Source organism: Xiphophorus maculatus, chromosome 9, assembly GCF_002775205.1.
Source record: "Xiphophorus maculatus strain JP 163 A chromosome 9, X_maculatus-5.0-male, whole genome shotgun sequence".
NCBI lineage: Eukaryota > Metazoa > Chordata > Actinopteri > Cyprinodontiformes > Poeciliidae > Xiphophorus > Xiphophorus maculatus.
The window spans coordinates 14,501,912-14,516,855 of record NC_036451.1 but is presented as its reverse complement, the minus strand read 5'-3'; the positions used below and the strand labels follow the sequence as shown (position 1 = coordinate 14,516,855).

General features: G+C 38.3%; 1 protein-coding gene across 2 annotated transcripts in view; it reads left to right on the top strand.

Moving 5' to 3' along the window:
* Positions 1-14,944, top strand: part of arhgef18 (Rho/Rac guanine nucleotide exchange factor 18) — a 60,370-nt gene that overhangs the window by 28,315 nt on the left and 17,111 nt on the right. Inside the window, exons 14-30 of one of the 2 annotated variants that reach the window (XM_023339357.1) lie at positions 125-265; positions 859-1,109; positions 1,990-2,115; positions 2,230-2,347; positions 2,446-2,700; positions 2,800-2,876; positions 3,117-3,295; positions 3,497-3,570; positions 3,990-4,175; positions 4,327-4,473; positions 4,577-4,692; positions 5,570-5,638; positions 5,818-5,865; positions 6,861-7,142; positions 7,247-7,396; positions 14,375-14,452; positions 14,569-14,926. In XM_023339357.1, the coding sequence (XP_023195125.1) occupies positions 125-265; positions 859-1,109; positions 1,990-2,115; positions 2,230-2,347; positions 2,446-2,700; positions 2,800-2,876; positions 3,117-3,295; positions 3,497-3,570; positions 3,990-4,175; positions 4,327-4,473; positions 4,577-4,692; positions 5,570-5,638; positions 5,818-5,865; positions 6,861-7,142; positions 7,247-7,396; positions 14,375-14,452; positions 14,569-14,926 (2,655 nt within the window). The remainder of the gene's footprint in view (positions 1-124; positions 266-858; positions 1,110-1,989; positions 2,116-2,229; positions 2,348-2,445; positions 2,701-2,799; positions 2,877-3,116; positions 3,296-3,496; positions 3,571-3,989; positions 4,176-4,326; positions 4,474-4,576; positions 4,693-5,569; positions 5,639-5,817; positions 5,866-6,860; positions 7,143-7,246; positions 7,397-14,374; positions 14,453-14,568; positions 14,927-14,944) is intronic. The other variant, XM_023339358.1, reaches the window with a different exon arrangement.

The following is a 14,944-nucleotide window of genomic DNA, read 5'->3' as shown; positions in this document are numbered from 1 at the left end:
GAGTACCTGGGTCGCATTAGTCATTTAAAATAATACAAATAAATTCTTCCATTTATCCTTAACTTTACCTTGTTGAAGAACACAATCCATAACATGTTGCATCATTTCTGCCCTTTCTCTTCAGATGCTCACTATGCAGCAGTGCGGGCCGACCTGGAGTCTGATGCTCAGGACTTGGAGGCCGACTCCTGGAGCCTCGCGGTTGATCAGTATTATCTGAAGAAACATTCAAAAGACGTGGTGAAAAGGCAGGATGTCATTTATGGTAGGTGTGAGTTCGCTTCGTACTTTGACACTTGTAAATGCTCTTAATAAAATCATGAGTTTTATACATGGCGGACTGAGAGTAGTTTTTCTTATAAAGGCAGCACGCTGAGTTAACAAAAACCAGATATTTGGTTTTTTTCCTCTTTTTAAAATCTGGCTGCTATAATCCACAATCGTCTTCAGGTGAATGATGCTCAAATATAATAATTGATTAAATTTGACTTAATTAAACTGGTCCTGAGAGTCTGGAGTAATTATAAATGAATTTGTCTTGTTCATTGTTTTATTATAAACCTAAAATCACAATTTTCTTAATTGGTTCCATTGTACTTAAATTAACTGATCTTATGTTAAAAGGGAGGTTATTATTGCAACCAAACTTTTTTGAGCTTCATTTCATGCTATAATGTTATTCCCTCATCAAAAACACAGCAGATTATTTTCCCATGTATTCCTTCCTAAAACTCCACTTTGTTCATGAAGTTTTGGTTTATACTAGGCACCAACTTCAGATAAATTCATATGTAAGGAAACACAGTGCTTTGCAGATCATGTCATACTAAACAGAACCAATGTGACGTTGTTCTGTAGAGCTAATGCAGACGGAGATGCACCATGTGAGGACACTCAAGATAATGCTGCGTGTGTATGTCCGAGAGATGAAGGAGAACCTGCAGATGGACTCAGGCAGACTGGACTGCCTTTTCCCCCGCCTGGAAAACCTCCTTGACCTTCACACACATTTCCTGTCATGTCTCAGAGAGCGACGGCGAGAAAACCTCGTCTCACCCAGCGACAGGAACTACACTATCAATAGAGTGGCAGACATCTTAATCGCTCAGGTATGGAGCAGATGCACAGTGGTTATACAGCTCAAGGAGACCATCAGTCATCTGTGAAGACGTTTCTCCACTGCAGTCAAGCTGTACTTACTGTAGCATTCTCCCTTTACTGCAGTAGATTTCCTCAGATGAATTTAATCTCATAAGTGAGGCAGGTTCAGCATGTGGCACAGTTTTATCAGTTTTCCTTAGAGCTGAAACAATTAATCATGATGAATCAACTTATTTAATAATAAAATAATCCTTAACTGGAGTTTACAGACTCAAAAAAGGCAATTTACTGAAAAACCATGTGTGTGTATATATATATATATATATATATATATATATATATATATATATATATATATATATATATATATATATATATGGCATTTTAGATGAAAAATCTTGTGTCTTTAAATATATTCTACCCCAAATTCCTCAAGTATCATAGTTTTAGCTATGACAGTTTTAGCTTAATAACAGAATTAATACAATTATGCTAAGCACCTCTTTCTATCTAATTATTAAGTGGTTAATTTAAAAAGTGACCAGCGTATCAGCCCTACACTACTGAAGCAGAAAGAGATTATTTCAGTATTTATTTTATATTCTTATAGCAGCAGATGCATCATTGCTATGTAATTACATTTTAGACAGTAAAATGTTTTATTTTCTTATTTAGAAAAAGGAATTACATTTATTTGCATTTTTCAATGTTTTTGTATAAAAAAGCTTAATTGGTTAAAAGAAAAATCTACAGAATGTGCCATTCTTTTTTTTATCTGACTAATTGTTAGAATAATTGATTATTAACATAATAGTTAGCTGCAGCCCTAGTTTTGTTTAGGTGTGCATTATTACGCTGCTGCTGACGATGAGATTGTTTGTTCTCCAGTTCTCAGGTGAAATAGGAGAGAGGATGAAGAACTGCTATGGAGATTTCTGCAGCCATCACACTGAAGCGGTCAGCTTGTACAAAGAGATGCTGCAAAACAATAGAAGGTTTCAGAACCTCATAAGGGTAAGTTATGATGCTGTAGCATTTGCGTTATCGTATGTTTAGTCATTTCACTTTTGATTACTTGTGTAGGCTGGTGAAAGATTAATGTTTCTTTGTTTTGTTTGTTTTTTCCAGAAAATCAGCAACTTATCCATTGTACGGAGGTTAGGAGTGACGGAGTGTATTTTGCTGGTAACGCAGAGGATTACCAAGTACCCGGTCCTGGTGGAGCGCATCCTTCACAACACTGAAGGTTCGGCTGCAAAATTAATACCAATTACCATCCTAGTGAACCTTAACTAAAAAATAGTGGTTGTTTACATCTTATAATCTCTGTCTTTCTGCCTCTAGCGAACACAGAGGAGCACCAAGATCTGACTCGGGCTCTGAGTCTGATCAAAGACACCATCAAAGAGGTGGACACCCTGGTTAACCTGCACGAGAAGGAGTCTCGACTCCGAGATATTCATAGCAAGATGGAGCCGAAGACGCAGGGGAAGATAAAGGATGACCGGGTGTTTCGTAGGGAGGACCTGGCTCAGGGCAGGAGGTGGCTGCTGCATGAGGGAACCGTCAGCTGGAAAGCTGCCTCTGGCAGACTCAAAGGTAACATTCACCTCTATAAAATGATCATTGCAGATGTATTCAGAAAATGAGTAATGCATTACTTGCTCATGATGATGTTCTTGCTTTTTTTACTTTCAGATATCCTGGCTGTTCTGCTGTCAGATGTGCTGCTTTTACTTCAAGAGAAGGATCAGAGATACGTTTTTGCCACAGTAGTGAGTGATTTTTGATCATTTCTCGGTTATAGTTCCAGAGAAAGTTTTAATAAACCCAATATGGGCATAAATGTGATGCTCTTTAATAATTTAATAAGCCTTTACTAATTTCAAACCAATTTTTTATGGATTTTGACCTGTCAACTCATGGTCAAAATGTTGGTTAAAGAATTTATTTTTCTGTTTTCTTCATGTTTTTTCTTCTCTTTTTTTTGCCCTCTTTGTCTTAAATACTTTCAGGATAACAAGCCTTCAGTGATTTCTCTCCAAAAGCTGATAGTCAGGGAGGTGGCCCATGAGGAGAAGGCCATGTTTCTCATTTGCGCCTCCTCAAACGAGCCAGAGATGTACGAGATCCACACCGCCTCCAAAGAGGAGCGAAACTCTTGGATGACATACATACGGCAAGCAGTCGAGAGGTAACTGGCGTTTTACAGGGAACGTACAAACACAATTATGGTAAAAAATGATCTGAAAGCTGATTTCGAAAAAATTACTAAATAGTTTGACAATGTAACAAGTGTTGAATAAAATTAATTACATGTTGGTGTCCCTTGCATGCCCTTCAATGCATTTTATTGACTGGTCTTTGTTTCTCTCCCCCTCCCTCGCTCGGTTAGCTGCCCTCACTCAGAGGAGAGGCTGTTCAGCGAGGAAGAGGAAGCTCGAGCTGCAAGGCTTCGAGAATTTCAAGGTACACAAATTACATTTATGTCCACAAGGAGGTGCTGATGTGCCACATTGAAACATTTAGCGATTTAGTTTATTGATAGAGAATCTTAGCAGTTTATACTAGCATGCATTTTTGCTGAAAAGACTTTACATTTTGATGAGCTGACTACAAAACAAGCTGAGCTGAATACAAAAAAATTTTTTTTTGAAGGCCATGCAGTGGGAATAAGTTCCAATGAAAACTGCAATATTAGACAAAACATTTTAAAATCTAAGTCTTCTCATGTGGAAGTGGATATATAAGCTAATTATCTCAATTCACCTCCAACATTAATATTTTCACAAGCAGCTCTACGAATGCTCATATTTTTCTCTTTTGAGTAAGTTGCAGATCATTTTTTGACTGCTGACTCTAATTCTGTGTCATGTTTCGGCCTGTAGAGCGTCTGAGCCAGAGGGATGCAGTGATCGCTCAGGCTCTCACAGAGAAACTGCAGCTGTTCGCGGAGATGGCAGGGTCCGTGGCCGGTCTGGAGGACACGGCTTCTCGCTCAAAGCTGCTGCTCCGGAGCGACGCCTCGGACCTCCAGCAGGGGGAGGTGCTGCTCAAAGGAGCCATCACTGACGGTATGATGATGCTGCACATCGTGGATAAAATCAGAAAAACTTTCTCTTGCACTATGCAAAAGTAAAGCACCATTTTGTTCACACTTGCTTTTACATTTATGTCATCGCATATCTAAGGTTCTTTGTTTTCTTACCTTCTGTTAAACTTTAGTGGAGAATCTGCAGAACTTGTTGCAGGCTGGCGTGAAGGAAGAGGCTCAGGCAACACAGACGGAGGACGGGAGCGTTTCTGGGGTTCTGCCCAGGAGAGCGGGGACTTTTGGAGGCTATGACAGCAGTCCGGTCATCCTCTCTAAGAGTGAGTCCAGGACTGCCTTCACTTTAATCAATCTTTACCTCTAAATAAAATCAGATAAATGTTTCCATCGCCGCGAATCGACATGTGTTTGTGTCTATGCCAGATGGCAGCGCGAAGAAGAGCTTCTCTGGCGAGTCCAGGAACAGAGACAGGAGCCAAAGAGCCAGCTCTGACCCTCAGCTCAAAGGCCTCCGTGGAAGCCACACCCTGGAACAGACGGTAGGGGCTAAACAAGTTCACACACAAGGTGTTTTGAAATGCATCAGTCTCGTTCATTCCTCTAGATGATAAGAAATGCAAACCAAATCATCTGGAAAGTTTTCTTTTTCTCATATTTTCTGGAATATTGTATATTGCAGGTCTCTCTGTGTTTTTTATGAATAGATAAAATCTTGATCAACATCATCCTGGGAACATTCAGTTAATCCTGGTTCTTGAGAAGAATTAGCCAGTCTAAATATAGCCACGTGTTGGTGACTGGAGCTCTGTTTGTGGAACAAAAGCCAAGCCAACAGAGATGGAAATAATCCAGACAAATATTTGACCTCAACTCCACTAAATAATGTTGCCTTTTTAATAACTTTTAATTACTATTTAACCTGAACATCAACACTGCTACAGTCATTAATAGAAGCGCTAAAAGGGCTCATCTTTCTTACACAACTTAATGCTCAAATCTAAGATTTTTATCATAAATAAAGAATCGTAGGTGTTGTTCTGCCTTCCATAATTCAGCAGGAGTTCAGCTCATTGCCCGTCTAACTCGTATGAACCTGAATGAATGATTTAGACCACAGAATGTAAACACTACTTCTGCTTTCATATTTAATTCCACTGCATTCGAGTGCTGACACAACAGATGGTTATGGGTGGAACTCATGAACCCGTTATTATGACCAAATTAAGCAGTTTAAATCATAACATGAAGAACGCCTTATTAGATTTTTCTACTTTGACGTAGTTGCATCTCCATGAGCTACATAGTAAAGAGTCTTTTGGTCTTTTACAAAATAAAAAATACTTTTCACAGCATCGGGCCTTTTTTTTATTTCATTTTCTGACTTGTGATCTCTTTGTGCTTCACTTTCTGTGTCAGGTGGATCAGAGCTGCTCCTCTCCTCCGAGTTGGAACCGGATCTGGTCCAACTCTTTCCCCGAAGCTGAGGTGATCTTTTTCTAGATCTGAACTGCTGGATTTTTATTTTTCTTATTTCTTATTTGAACAATGCCTTTATATGATAAAATACTTTTTAAAACCAGAAAATTGTGAGAACATTTTGGTGAAATTAGTTTTGTTTTATAACTTTCTGTTTTTTTGTGTGTGTTTGTTTTTATCTATTTTAGTTCTTTGACAAAGTGTTGATGCTCTCCCAGAGACTTTACAGCCTACAGGTAATGTTCTCTCTACACACTTTGACTCTTAAATGTGTCCAAATCTAAATAAAAAGTATAGTTCAGTTGAAATCAGATATTTATGTAACCTATAAAAAGGTTTTCTTAGTGTTTCAGGCTAATATTTTCCTGTATCAGATCCGTTATGATTACCAAAATGATTTCCGTTGACTAAATACTAGAATAGTTCTTCTACTTTAAGTTTAGACGTATAACTTTGTATCTTTTAAGCAATTTTGGAAATGATGATATATCTCTTTAAGCCTCAGTTATTTAGAAGCAAATCTATGGATGTATGTTGGCGCAATACCTCAAACACTTGAAGGAGGAACAAACCTTTTCTCCAGTAGTAACATAAAAAGATGGATCTTAATTTTTAGATACATCTTAAAGCCATTGCTCCAAAATATGAAGAAAATATTTCATATTGTGTATTTTTGTAAACTTTTAGAAAAAAAAATCTTAAATTTGTCTTGCATTTAGCAAATACAAATAATTTTGTATTATTGCGTTTTAGACAAAATCATTCATGTCTTTGCATTTTACTTATGCATTTCTAATATTATTTAATATAAGATTAAGATATTAAATGAAAAATCAAATGGAAACAATCTATTGCATTGCTAGTGATGCTTTTTAATTAACATTTGATTCCTATAAACATAAGTGGCCATCCTAATTGTGAAATAACAACTTATGGTTACCAATAAACAGCCCTGGACTTGGATGTAAAGTTATTGCTCCTAACTAATATATAGGCATCAAACCTTTAGTTAGTTACATCTTTGACTTTGAAATACTGCAGATATACAACATTTGGTTTTAAGTTTTTTACAAAGTTTTGGAGCATCTACTGAATAAATGTAGGAACATAACATATTCCTCACTTTAACTGACTTTCTAAAATGGATTTAACAGATCACAACTATATCCTGCATTCTAAGAGGGAAATATTCACCTTTTCTGTTAAACTTGCACCTCCCTGTCATCCTCAGGCCATTGTATCGCAGCAGGACAGTCAGATTGAGCTGCAGAAGGCCTCGCTAACAGAGCGGGTGTCTCTGCCTGGGCGAAACAAAGGAAACGGGCTCTTGGAGCAGGAGAAACAGCGGACTTTAGCCTTGCAGAGAGAGGAGCTGGCCTACCTGAACAAGCTTCAGTCTCAGCACAGGCAGGAGCAGCAGCGCTGGGAGAAAGAACGGGAGCGGCACCGGCAGCAAGTGGAGGCAACTGAGGCCCGGCTACAACAAAGAGAGGAGGAGTGCAGAAAACTAGAGGTACAAGTTCAACACGCTGCCTTAAAGATACTGAGCAGATTTAAATGGGATTGAATGCTTCATGAGGGTTGCATGTAAAGAGTGTGTGTTTTTATAAAATACAGGAGCAACTGGCTAAGGAGAAGGAGGAATTGGACAGGCAGAGAGAGACGTATCAGAAGGACTTGGAGAGACTGCGGGAGTCCACTAGAGCTGTGGAAAAGGAAAAGGAGCGACTGGAGTCCCAGAGGAAGATGAAAAGGAAAACAATTGAGGTGAGTAGCCTGTAATGGTAACTTTAATATCATGTGGACAATATCAACATTTACTGACATGTCAGAAAGTATGTAAATACTTATATTGAAGTATATTTAAAAATAGACTATTTAACAAGCACTCAAGCTCTTAGAGCACTTTGTGGATTGGGTTGTTTTAAAGGATGCAGAAAGAAAGTTATTAGAAGAAATTTTGTCTTTTTACTTTGAAGGAGTTGGCTTACTGCATGTATCAAAATCTAGCTGTACGTGGTCATTAATTATTCGGGGCAGATTCAGCTTCTCACTATGAGAGAGAGAATAAGAGACATCAGTCGCTGAAGGAAAGAGGTTTTAATAATTTAAGCAAAGAAGCCACAAAGTCAAGTTTTCAACTGTTTCTAGCATCCTATATTAGCAATTAGCAAAATTACCGTTTCTAATTGTACATATTTCCTACAGAATATCAGGTAAAAGGCTCTGAAGGATTAAGCGCATCATCTTTTTTGTATTCATTCACTTCCTGTTTAAACCCGGAAGCCTGAATGAACAGCTGGTATTCCTCTGCAGAAAACACGACTAACAACTAATGGAACAAACACAAATGTTAGGTGTAAATTTATATTTCACATTACAATTCTGAATAAATGCAAATAATTGACTATGTAATTAAAAAACTTTCAAGAATCATGAATGCAGATGCATTGAAGTTATTAGGCCCCATGAAGTTATTAAAAACATTTTTTTGATTATTTTTGTGTTTTTTGCAGTTCTTTCACCACGTTTTTGTAATCATGTGGTTAATTGAAATGAGACTTTAAAATGTACCTCTCTCTAATTACAAAGAGATTTTGTAATTAGAAGAACAGCATACCAGATTAATTTTGAAAGTAAACAATCCAAAGATGATCGCAAATTTTGATAATGAACCAGTATTAATGAGAATGATCGGGGTGACTTTCTATTTTGCTTTTAGATTGTTTGGATCAACAATGGATATTTGTCTACTAGAGTTTCAAGACAACCTTCAACCCAACATTGAGTTCACTTGGATTTAGAAAGCTGCCATAACAGACTTACAACACTTCATCTAAATCATTCAAAGCATCATTATTTCTAAAGTACTGTTAGTACTAAATGTTTTTGGTAAACATTATTTTCTTTCTTCTGAGGTTCTTTGCTGAACTGCTGGACTAATGCTAGCTTTCCCTCCTCTGTTCTGAGATGATTTGTTGATAGTTCTGCTTATAATATGTTTTCCTTTTAACTCCCGTTATTTATATGCAAACAAAACCTACAGGAACAATTGTTGTTCTGTTTCATAAAATTAGCACTTTTCTTTGGACGTCACAGTTCTTTATGTGTGGTGTTGTAGCATCGTACAGGGCTGGGCTCAGGTCTCTGCTGGTGGTCTGAAGCAGAGCTGAATCCCACCTGAATCCCACCTGAGTGAGTTACATCAGAGATAGAGAGCAGCACCTCAGGGACGTTTCTGCCCCCTGCAGGTCAGTTACAGAAATGAATTGCTGTTCTCGCGTTCAAATTGTAAAATCTTCCATCGTTTGTGGGTTGATTAAATTCATCTCCCTCTTCTATTATCACCAGAAAATGTGAGAATGTTGATCCGTTTTTCTAAAACATGACACTGGAAGAGTCAGGAAGTGTTTTTCAACACTTCAACCAGGATTGAAGTCCATAGTGGGGACATTTTCCCTTCTCCTCTTCTTTCCTCTTGAACAGTTTTGGCCAAAATGGTGCCTGCTTCAATATCAATGCATCAATTTCATTTTTCTTAAGGTGCGGTTTAGATGGGAAAATGTAGAGAGCAGTCTTTCTTTACTTTCTTCTACCTTCTTTTCCCTGATGGTTTCTTCCAAGCATCTGCTCTTATTACAGAACAATGTGGGTCGTTATTTGTCTGTTTCATGGGAGAGCAGTTTTCAGGATGATCCACTGTAATTTCATGCCTGGTGCTCCGAGCTCTGTCAAGAAGTCATAGTGAATTTGCCCAATAAAACCTTTGAGTGTTCAGTTCAGATTCTTGTATCACTTAGTCATCGCTCAGTTCATTTGTTCTCAGTTTCTAGTTGTGTTTTATCTTTTCATCAAACCGTCCAAACCAAAACAAAGAGAGCAGTGACATCAGTGGCGGCGTCGCATCCCGCCTCTCTCATGATTCTGTCATCAAGAATCATTTGATAATCTGTTTACTCAAAATAATTCTTGCACATAAAGGACAAAACAGCAAAGTGAGTTGGCAGTGTCCAGTCATAACCAAGTTGTGTACCAAGAAGGCTTGGTACCATAAATTCAACCCAAAAGACAAGATGACACACAGTTAATGAGAAAGGAAAAATAAGAATAAACACTTTCTTTTTTTAGAAATATCAGTTTCATAAATTGAAAAATTGTATGTTAAAGAATCTCAAATCATCATAGAACAATTCGATCAGGACTTGTATTAAGGTTTAAAATGACCACTTTCCTATTCACCACACTTTTAGAGTTTGAAAGTTAAATGTATCCATAGGACCCTCAGCCCAAATGGGTCCTGTGAGCCACCTCAGGGTTAAAAACTAATTTAGTTTTTTTATTTAACCACTAGTTAGCAGTAGAGCTAGGAGTCTAGATGAAGCTGCTGTTGTATTTTTTTTTTTTGCAGTACTGCATAGAAATAAAGGGGCTTTTATTATGATGTAAATACATTTTAGTTCTAATTTTAAGCCTTAAAAGTAAAAAAACTACGTTAAAAAAACTAAGGTGAGTTACGGTAATTAAACTTTGTGTAATTAATTCACTAAGTGTGAGTTTTTCCTAGGGTCAGTGGTCTGGCACATTATTTACGCATTATTAGTTTGCCACTGTGTGTGGAAATTTTCTCACAGTGCTAATAAATCGTCTGTCTTGTCTTTTGCTTTTCCACTGCTAAGGTTTCTTCTGGAAAATTACTAAATGCTGCCACATAAACAATTTTAACAGGGAGGAGCTCTTCAACTTAGTCTGGTGTTTGGCCACACTAAGTCAAGTAAGAAGGGCGAAGAAATATGGTCAGATTTTATTTGCATACCAACTCTTTTATCAGCGATTCTGATACTAGCCTTTTTTTGGTGTTGACTGCAGTTTTAGGCTCATTTTAGCATTCAGCATTGTTTTTTTTTTTATCTGCCATGTTGTATAATGGCTGTTGTGTTTTTTCAATTCTTTTTAGTTCAGTACTATTTATTTATGTAGTGCTAATTCACAACAAGTGTAATCTGAAGGCATTTTATGGACAGAAATGTATCATTGAGATCTATGAACCTTCATTAGAGTGGCATCTGTTTTTACCTTGAGATATTTCTCCAAAAATGTCTAAAAAGTTCAGGTTGCAACTTTGATTTATATAAGACTTTTTCTGAAATTTGCTAAACTACATATCTCATCAAATTTTTATGCTTTTATCTGGTTCTGCTAAAGCAGCAGCTCTAAATGTGCTTTCTAAAATGCATTTTGCCAGATTAATAAACTGCAATATTCTAATACCTAACTGTAACCCCTTAACGTCCTGCACGTAACATTTACTTTCGTACCGTCGTGTGTTTTGTTGCACATGTCTCGGATGTGGTTCTGTACTTTTTGCTGTGCTCTGGGCCATTTCTTGGCTGTGCTTCTGGGAGATTTGGACGTGGTTTTTCCTCCTCCTGCTTCAAACAACATCAAACCAGCTTTTCATTAGCTGGAACCACAGGATCTCTTCCAGGCTCTTTGCCAACCTGATATCATCTGACATTTAATATCCCCCACCCAAAATTAAGTCTCATCAGCAAACCTAGAGAGCTATAATTAGACCTTGTAAAAAAAATGAAAGAGTGAAGGATTTTTTTTTTCCACACGTTTTACTCAACATGTTTGAGAAATAACTCTGCTAGTTGTTGCTCGTCAGTTTTTCTAAAGAATTTCACCTTCAGTCTAAATCTTGTTTGATCTTGATTAGGTTCTTTACACATCTAATTATAGAGGCACTGTGTGAATATAAAGTAATAAAATTATACATTATTAAGATTTATTGAACTTTTCAGTGTCTAAAGAAATAATATTGATGCAAACTTACTAAAGGAAGAAACTAGGCTGATTACTAGTAGTCCAAACAATCTCAAATATATCACGCACATTTAAGATGCCTTTAGACAAAACTGCTGAAGTTGTGGGAGCACAAAACCATAAAAATCTGCTAAAGTGACTCATAAGACGCTGACTCACATTTGTGCCCTGAACAAAGGGAAACTATCCCCCTCCATCTGTAACCTCCGCCTGCAAACGTAGTTACAATTCAGTGGCCTGAGACTGTGCTTATTGTCACCCTCGCCTTGTAAACAAACACAGATGCCTGTGACTCACTTCCTCTTGACGAACAAGGAGAAAGCACAAGGCTTTATGAAGCTGTCTGTGTGCATATCCCATCTGTTAGCTGTACTTTTTGTTTATAGCATAATTCATTCTTTCAACGCATAAGAGCCATGCATCAGGATTCATATCACTGTTTTATATAGTGCTATGGTACAGAAACAAACTTCAATATGTTGAGAATTTAGATTATACAAAAATACAATATTTACAGATTTTACCAGATGGGACAGATTTTCAACTGGGACCTGGCAAAAAGAAGCTTATGAGGGAAACGGTAATATGAGGCTACAAGAGCCGACATTTAAACAGCAACAGATAAAACGGTATAAAGCTCCACTAAATATTATGGCCGTTAAAGCATAGTGCATAATTGTGAAGTAGATGGAAAATGAGACATGCTGTTCATTCTTTTTTTTTTTTTTTTACAAATCAAAGTTGAAAAAGTGTGGTTTACATTTGTTTTCAACCCTAACAGTTATTATGCTGAACAGTTATTACTTGCAGATGCCCCTGTCACTGCTATTACAGCTGCAAGTATTTGAGGTTTTTACCATCTTTGCACGTCTACAGACTTAATTATTTGCTTATTTGTGTTTGCAAAATTGGTCAACCTCAGTCAGTGCAGTTCTGGAGCAGGGATCAGATGTTTGGTAATTTTGTTTTTGTTGGATCAGGAAAAAAAGATAATTTTTTGTCTTTTAAAAAAATCTTTTAGCCAGAGTTTCAAGTTAGTTGAGGGAAATCTTGTTAGCTATGATGTTTGAACAGAATCATAATGTAGTTTTTTTAAAATTAATACTTGTATTATTAAACTTTAGGATTAGATGATTTGATTAAATTCAGATCAAAGCTGCAGATGCCTGGTTGGAAAATGAATAAAAAATCAAACTTGTATGTGCGCACACACACCACATCTTACAATCAAGTTTAGGTAAGATTTAGGTCTGGAGCTTGTGTGGAAGTAGATCCAAGATTGTTTAAGGTGTTAATTTTCCACAAGAAAGTATATTGTGCATTGTCAGTAAGGATGTGCTTGATTTATGAGAATCCATGAAACCTTCAGGCCGAGACATTGTGTAATTAGCCAGTCCAAACCTGCCATCATCAAATCCCTCTGAAAGGCATTCAGTCCCGTTTACGACCTGTCAGTCAGAACTCCTTGTTCCATGTGGTCTCTTCATGTTTTGCTACCTGGATATCCGTTTATGTCATTAAAGCTGTTTGCCTTGTTCTAGGAACAATCAAACATCTGTATGTCATGATGAGTGAGGGCTGAAAGAAAGGAAAATGATGGAGTTCAGGGTCAGGGAAGGGGTGAAGGATACTTTTCCCACACTAAGGCTTCTGTTTTACTCGAGTTATTCCAGTTACAGCTGGAGGAAACATAGCATTTAAGATCATCAATTATGTTCCAGGTGGAGGCCATACCGAACAGAGCAGATGGAGAGATTCCCCATTTAAACCTAAACAAGTGTTTCCCTTAGCATTTTGTCATGGTGACGCCCCGCAGCAGGATCCATCCCGAGAAAGCTAAATCAACTCTCTATATAGAGCCAGATCACAATCAGAAGTCCTTTTTATAACAGTAATTTTATAATGCTTGCTGCATTCCTGTTGGTTGTGCGGTAGGCTCCACTTCTGCTTTTCAAAGATGCACAGTTGTATAATTCCTCGTCTGTTTGCAGCCATTTTCAGTTGAGTTGGTATTTTCAGTATTTCTAAAATACGCAGAAATTTTTTTAATTGAGCTTAGATTGTGCAACATATCTTAGCTGTCATGATGACAGAGATCTGGGAGGTCAGATAGCTGTGTGCTACAGAACAGAGATGCTGGTGAGAACAGCCTTGCCACAGAGATCTTTAAAACCCTTGGATGGATGCTGGTTTCCTGGGTCTTCAAGCTGCTTGACTTAGACCACATTCCCCCTGACACATCTATCTGCAAGGCACCATCATAAGAAATGTTTATTTTTTTTAGCTTTTGATGCCTTTGCCTAAAGTAAAATAAACATCCTGGGGCAGCGTTGGAAAACCACAGTGTTTTGCAAGGAATGACCTGTTTGATTGCTCTCTTAATTCTCTTTAATGGCACCTATTGGAGGCTTTTCATGGTTCTTGTAACTTAAGATGCTGGATTAGTAACACAAACACTGAAGGAGGCTCTCTGATGCTGAAATCTTCCTGTTTGACTTGATCTTCACATCGTCTTTAGTTCTTTCTTGTAATTTTGCAAACAATGCAGCCTGTGTGTTTTGTCCACTGATGTCATGAGAGCTGTTTCTGTTGCCCTGCTTGTCCTGAAGTCCTGTCTGTTTTGTTGGACACGCCTTTATGTGCACAGGGACCATTAGTGGTTTTATGTTTCTCATTTCATGTGCTTGTGTGTGTGTGTTTCTTCGGGGGCACACGTTCATGGTCTTTGTGCGTTTTTACTTTAGAGCCTTTGTTAAACTGACTCCTCTGCAGAACGCAGGCGTTGAATGTGTTTCTCATTTCCTCCTTGGCTTATAAATACGGAGAAGTAAATAGATCTCTGTGATGGTGCTGCTTCACGCTGCTGATTTATAGCCTCTGTCTTCTGCAGACTGAAGAATCTGTTTTCTTGTGTTTCAGAGTGTTTACAAAGCACGCGCCCGCACACACACAACTAGCCAGCAGGATGTTTCTCATCAGCTGAATCAAACCACAAATGTAAATAATTTCAGTGCAGAGATCAGTAGCACATCCTTTGAACTGGTATGCTGATTTTTAACCCCATTCAAGCTGTTTCTTAGCGATTGACCTACCGTCTCCTCTTTCGCTCTAAGGTGGCTCCGATGTCTGGCAGTCTGAATGGGGATCTCATCTCGTCCTCCGGTCTCAGCAGCTCCACCTGTGTCGCCGAGTTGCCCCACTCCCAGAAGCCCCTGGTGCGGGGAAGCCTCTCGGTGGCACAGGCCGACTACCCCGAGCGGCCCGAGATCATGCTCCGGCGGGACACCAGCTCCTCGACACTTCCTCTCCCGCAGAAGACGGAGGTGCCGCTGCACCTCTTCAGCACCACCAACCAGCAGCACAAACCGGTCGGGGTGCAGCAGCAGATCCCCACCAAACTGGCAGCGATCAACAGCGGCAAAGGGAAAGGGAGCAAAAGTGGAAAAGCGTCACATCGCACCGACAGCTCTGGTAAGCAACCAATGATTT